The 7041-nt window shown below is 42.4% G+C and overlaps 1 protein-coding gene across 1 annotated transcript in view; it reads left to right on the top strand. All coding sequences in view use genetic code 11, as the record gives it.

The window, feature by feature from the left end:
* Positions 1-1295: 1295 nt before the first annotated feature.
* EGR_00662 (Microtubule-associated protein) overlaps positions 1296-7041 on the top strand; it is a gene marked incomplete at both ends in the record, with an annotated part of 23395 nt that continues 17649 nt past the window's right edge. The window contains 2 exons of the mRNA XM_024489911.1: positions 1296-1405; positions 1441-1612. Coding sequence (XP_024355908.1) covers positions 1296-1405; positions 1441-1612 — 282 coding nt within the window. The remainder of the gene's footprint in view (positions 1406-1440; positions 1613-7041) is intronic.

The following is a 7041-nucleotide window of genomic DNA, read 5'->3' as shown; positions in this document are numbered from 1 at the left end:
AACTAAGCTTTGTATAGGTCATATAAAAACAAGTGAATACATTCCATAAGACCTTAGAAGTTACAAGAAGTCATTCCGGTGAAGTATGCCAGAAATTGCAAGACCAACTTTTTGTCATTTAACAGCACTATTAACTGTGCACAGCGTTATGTTCTCCTTGAAAACCACCCAAAGTCCAACAATAAATTTCCCGCCTACTTTATGGGTATAAGCATGAAAAAGCTGAGGCAGAAGAGTGCCAAACGGGCAATAATTTCAGCGCGGTGGACTAATAAAGTATTCATGAGTCGGAAGAAAATGGTATTATAATCCTCTTGATTGATGGCGTGCAACAAAAACATGATCTCTTGGGGTTCTTACCTTTATTGGATTATAAATGGCCTAATACTAGGAGTACTTTAGAAAAGAATAGAAAGTCTCTGAACCCATCGTTGTGTCAAATTCGTAATGCATTGCGTTGTAACAAATTCGCTGCCATTGTCACGGAGGAAAGTGAAACACCAGAGTCCTAAATAGAATCGCGCTATTTGAGGTTAAACTGCTCAAAAACAAGAATAATACGACAAGCTTCATGTTGAGAATATGCAACGCCCACTTCGCTGTTGTGAATCCAACCTCGGACCCGCATGATTGAGTGGACTTAAAACGGTAAAGCTGACGTTGAAATTTTCGGTTTGAGGAAAAATGCACCTTAGTGTTTGGTCAAAGGAAGGTCGTAGCAATTGATGTCGTACATCTGGGCTGCGGTACTGGTTGCTTTGCCTCCGAAGTGCCGGGGGCTAACATATATATGACTCACGACGGCATAATTTGAAATTACCAAGCAATGCATGAGGATGATGAAACTAACGAACGTCAAGTGTGATAGCACGCATCGCCCCGACAGACACCTCTGTGGGTCTGGAGACAAGGTGACAATGATGCACAAAAAGAAGTCCCTTGGCTTACCATTGTTGTGCGCTTTTGAGAATGCCCTCTTACACTCTTTACGTTTCACCATGTCCAAAAAATCTACAAATTGTTAACGCTAATCGGTGATTTTATACTGCTCTTCAAGATTGTCTATCGTACTGAAGGTGAAGACGTTCCACCTGTGTCAAGATTTACACCGAGAAAAGTCATTATAGGTGAAATGTTTTAACGAACAATAACTAGCCAAGGAAATGATGGTGAAGTTAGTTATGGGAGAAGAGGAAGGGAGAAAATCCAGTTAAATTACAAAAGCATTTAAAAATTGCTCTTAGATCGCCTGGCCACTGTCTAAGAGGCACCAGACATCAATCGACCAAGAGCCAATGGGAGCCGCGCGTGCATGTACTGGCAAACGCGCACGCAGCCATTCAGGGATGATCGATGTCTCACATCAGCCAATAGGAGAGCTCGACTCTGTTAAAACACGTTGTAGGTACGTGCGTGCGTGCATGCACGTACGTACGCAAGACGTGGAGAGAAACAACGCAAGGGCGTAGAGCGTACCGACTATCGTCGTGGCGATCGACTTGAGAAGCGGAAGGAGTCTTCTTCCAAGGAATTATCATCTCATTCACTGGATATATTTTTTTTGCCCACCTCCAATCCCTCCTTCGCGATCCGTGCTGATTTGCTCATTCGAGTGAGTCACATTTCCGCGTTTTTACTTGCTAGTCCACCGTCAATTTCACTCTTCTATGAATAATTTGAAATACTCCTAGCTAATAACGCTTTTGCTAAAGTGAAAATACGCCAGAAATGAGAGTACTTATCGCAGTGTTAAAGCTCTCTCAAGCTGGCGATTGTATGACTTTACAATGATTTTATTCCTTTGAGGTCTGATTTCCCGTTGACATTTCTAAGGAGTACGCTTCTGACAGACACATCTTGTTGATTAGGGCTGGCTTCTTTTGTGGCGACTTATTCGGTTATTTGGTTTGCGAATGCATTTTCTTTTTTATAAATAACTTTCTAGTCTTGGGTGAACATCCTTCTAAAATCTGTACAACCTTTTCGTTAGCCTGTCTCTTCCTCTCTACATTGTTTATTTTTTGAGGTGGATGCTGGAAATCGTAGTTTTCCACTGCCAAACCCGATGAATGGTATTCGAAGAACGCTCCCATTTTGGGAAATGTCACCATAGGATTTTTACCGCTCTCCAACTAATGACGATTTGTGTCCGCCATTTGGCCAGCTGGATTTTTCGCCATGAGGGAATGTCCGGGTGGATAGACTCCTGTGACTCACCTCATCTTTCTTTCGTCTGTTTAGGCCTGCACACACACTAACACAGGCACACATGCAAACGGTTGTGATTTGATGTGTCCTTTGTCCACCACTTCTGCAGGTGCCTTTGACCTTAATGGGTAGTAGCCTCAGCCCCGGGGTTAACTGATCCTCACTGTGTCGAAGGTTTGGAGGTTTGAAATTGATCTCTTTTCTAACTTGAGTTCGACGTTATAACTACACGGTACTTTATGCAGTGTTTGATAACTGTATTGGCACACTATTGTGTGTCTCAAACAGATTGGTTCAGTCTAAAATGCCAAAAAAGATGTGCTATGACCTTGTTGTTTACATGGTGACCATGGAGGAATAAACAAAACGCACGACGACGCATAGAGGGGTGTTTCTAGATGGGTCTGTGCTTTGCTGATTAAGCGTTGGCTTGCCTAGAGTGCTATTAATTTCTCAAGTGGGGAATTTGCCGTCCTGAACCAAGGCATGTAGGCAAGTTGTGTGTCTAGACTAGCAGTGTTGTGGTTTTACAGTCTACGTCATGATTACTCGTTCGTGCCTTCTGATACCGGAATCCGTATAGCTACTTTAACCTACTAGATCGTAATAAATAGTTCAAAATTGGGGACACGTCGAATCTTGCCAAGATGAATGCATTCACCACTGCGGTACCGGTTCAGCTCTTGTTGGGACATTTTCAAGACTGAAATCTCGTACCGGAGTAAAATTTTTCTGAGTGTCGGTTCGATGTTTCTTCAAGGTATTTGAGTTGTCCACAGTAGTTCATGCCCCAACATGACGTAGATCCTTTACTTACTTCCCGTTTTTTTACGAAACTTTGCTAGAATATGTTAGCAAAGCCAAGCTTGTGTATGAAATAACGGGGATGGTCATGCATCTTCATATAGAAAGCGAACTAATGAAGTCTTGTGCATGTCAGCCCCCAAAACTGACCCAAAATAGATAATCACATTCTGATCAAAGGTAATATTTAACAGGAGGTAGTAAATATGCATTATTCTTACGTCCGCAATTTCTCCAAAATTAGTGCCACATTGACGTGTGTCAAAATACTTCACATCACTCCACTCCACCCCATTCAACTTGTTTGCTCCCCCTTTTTCGTCAAAATGATGATGTTTCCTCCTTCAATTTCAAGTCTACTTGGGCTTGTGTAAGCATTTCATCAGGACAGTTCTCCACAAGTTTTTTTCTCGTGAATGCTTTATGTATTTTTTCAACATTTTTCTATGAAATTTTGGTCTGACGAGTCAAAATTTGGACTGTTTTCGTGTCAGAAATAATGCAAACAGTGCTGACAGCATAAAAACAGCGAAGTATTTGTTCAATGAGCGCACAGGTCATTGTTTGACGGTTTGGGTTGAGGTCTCATTCTGATGGGCACAATGAATACCTCTATCGTAAACAATTCGTGAATTAGTGACAGTAAGGCACGTTGTTATTCCTCTTCCATCAACTGTCAGACCCAAAGATGCAACAGGAAATGGACAAGTCTTCACTTCCCTAAAAGCTGTCCACTTGGATATGGGAAGGAAGGAGATCTTAAATACACATTTGGACGTACATTAGACAACCATAAATGTCTAATTAGCCATTTGTCTGTCACAGGCCTCAATCGGACTGCTTCCCTTCACCCGCCCGAAAAGAAATTTGAACCTGTTAATTAGTGTACATCTCCACACTAATTGGTCACATTGTATAGACCATAAACTAGCTTATCTGACCTTTCTTTCTGATGCGAGAGGAGGAAAGCTATCGCCAATCAACGCAAGTGCTCATATGATGCCTATCTTCCCCTACAGATGAAGAAGTACTATTATTTTCTTAGGCGGCAGAATCACGATTGAATGTGTAGGGCGAGAAGTAAAGGCGGGTTCACCGTGCGAAACTGCGTCCCTCTGCTTCAATTCCCCTCTAAATGGGGACAGTGGAATGCTTTTTTGCTGTTATTTCCCTCATGCTCATGGAGTGCTTATTGGTGCTCACTTCTGGACGTGTTCGTGACTTGCGTTGACTTGACCTACAACGTGGATAAGCGCACCACCCGCATAACTTGTCCGCACTAGAAACCACGTACACGCACACGTATGCGTGTATCCACATACTTTCTTCTTAAATCGCCTCGTTAACCTGTTCTAAGGTACTGAGGACGCCTAGAAGTTGAGGCCCCTTTGGTGCATTTAATCTCTTCAGGATCTTCAACTGATCCACCTTAACCGCTTAATCGGAAGCTAGATAGTTTTCCATTTCCACCAATTTTTTACGTAGTGTAGCATCAGGGTTACCCCCAAAGCATTCGAGGCTGGAAGTAGCAGGGTAGCTGCTGGCATGCCACCGTCGTTGTGACCAAATCGCTGGAGAATGGGAAGATTCGCCTTATCGCATTTCAGCGCAATTCTTGTTTGTATGGTTTCGAAAACGAGTACCTTTGAGACCACCATTCGAGCGCCGATGATAAAGTGGAATGTCCTGTCTTAGGATGTAATTCCGCCGTAATGACAAGCCTTTTTGCGTCGCATTTGCTTATCAGATAGTAGGTAAATAACAGAGAATAAGTTGAAAGTCCCGGTTTGATTTGAATGCCATCTGTAATCAAAAAATAGTCACAGACGCCCTAATGAGTAATACCAACTAAGGAGTTGCCTCAAATGCAACCCGACGCGACACTCTCAAACTCTGTGGTTGATTTTCTTGTCGAACTCTTTTTCTGTGTGGTTAAGGTCAATGTTACTACCGTTGTTGTTGTTGTTGCAGATGCATATCCGAGCTCAGTGCCCGCATGTTACAATTATAGGCCTTCGTGCATAAATTAAAGACACCCTTGAATGTGTGGGGGGAGGAGGGAGTAATGCCATCTTTTTCTGAGACGCAAAACCACTCTTAATCGTTCACACGGATTGCTCCTCGCGTAAAGTTATAAACCACCCATTGCTTGTGTGAAAATTGGAAAGGATAAATCTCATTTCTGAACAATGGGATCATGTTTTTTCTCAAGTTCACTTGTTTCCAAACGCTAAAGTGGAAAACAATAACCCCCATTGTGTTGCAATCACTCCCAGTGATGGGTTGGTCACACAAAGCTAATGTTTCCCCTCGTTACCAGTGTGGCTACTGGAGTAACTTTTACGAGTTTTCGCTGTCCTCTGCTTTAGAACTTAGCTATAGTTTGTGAACTCAGTTTCAACACGAAACTATGTCATTTTTAACAATGACGGCTTTTCATGTCGATCATCAAGGAGGAGTTAATTTAAGGCCTAAGGAATGCGATAGACAGCGTATTTTCATATTTGGTTTGTGATTTTTCGTGGTCTCTATTTGGAAAACCTTAGCTACTTAAGCGTAGGTTTTCTTCTTCATCAGCCTGGCTTTTGCTTACAGAAGATTTTCATCCAGGTTTGTAGAATGAGTCAACTACTGTTAGAATGGTAACCATGTCAAGCATTCTTGCAAAAGTGTGCGAAGATCCGCTTGACTGGGTCGCTCTTGGGATTAAAATTGTTTGTCATGACGGAATTTTCCACCTAATCCATTTATCATCCTTCTTTGGTTAGCCACGCCCTTACTAAAAAGGTTCCAGCATGTTTTAAACTGTCTGCGCGCTGGATTACTTCGAAAACAGTCCATTTAAAGAGTAATGCATGCCTCAGTCGGACATCTCCTACTTAATGACTGCGTCCCAATTCAGTGGGCGCTTTTGCATGAGGCAATTAGGCCATCCATAAGCATCACTGATGGTGTGTAAATAGCCTTGCAAACATCTGAACATGTGAATAGATCCACTTTTTGTTCTCCTCTGTGCCTTGGCGACCGATCACATGACATCGTTTTGCAAAAAGCATCTTAGCTGCCATTTCTTCATTCCCCAACACTCCGGCCCTCCTCCATGCGGGCACCATCCCATTCACTCGCGCCATGACTGGCTTTTCTACACCTCCGCCGCTTCCTTTTCGTCTTCCACACACTTGCACATGCGTCTTCAACCGCAAGTACAACTGCCACATGGTGTGGAGGATCGTGGTATAGAGTAAATTGGAATGGGGTGAGTGGTGTAGAGAGTGGAGCGGTGTGGAGAGGAGAGGAGTGAGTGTAGTGAATTGAAGTGATGCGTAAAAGATGGAAAGGGGATAAAGGAGGTCAGTAACACCGAATATTTATTATTCAATTTACAACATTTGTAGATTTTGGAGGGGTTTTTCTTAGAACTTGTCCAACTTGCCCCATACATTCCTTAACTTACCATAAAAATTACTTTGATTTATGATTTTTCTACTGGGGTAGCTGTTTAGTCGTCTGTGGCACTTTCGTCAATTCGGGTAATTCTCTGACCCCGATTGACCTTACTTTGTGGCCTAGTGGCATCTTAACTCCTATAAAATTGATTCTCTACCGGCTAGTGAATCATCAATTGTGGGTGCAATAAAAACCAAGCCAATTCTTTGGGTTTTATCACATCTCTGATAACGAAGATCTCCAACATAATTAGTACGCGACCGGCCATATAAAAAGAAAAGCCTTCCTATGCATTATTGTGTGGGGGTAACTCATCTGCCAACTGCGTCTCGGAGGCAATTTGACCACCACAGCCCATAAACTATGTATTATAATTAATGCTATACTGTTCGAGAACTGGAAAAGGTAGTCAACTTCAAACTAAGGTTATCCCTCGTCTGTTCCAGTGCAAAATTTCATGCTGGGCCCAATAACATATTATACATATTTGCCGCTAAAAAATCCCCTATGCATTCGAAAAGGCTGATTAGGCAGAATTGATGAAATTTGATATCTGATCTAGCTGACGCGTAAATAATTTCA

This window comes from Echinococcus granulosus (assembly GCF_000524195.1).
Source record: "Echinococcus granulosus chromosome Unknown EG_S00002, whole genome shotgun sequence".
Lineage (NCBI taxonomy): Eukaryota > Metazoa > Platyhelminthes > Cestoda > Cyclophyllidea > Taeniidae > Echinococcus > Echinococcus granulosus.
Note: the sequence above shows the minus strand (reverse complement) of the source record. Positions and strands in the feature narration are given on the sequence as shown.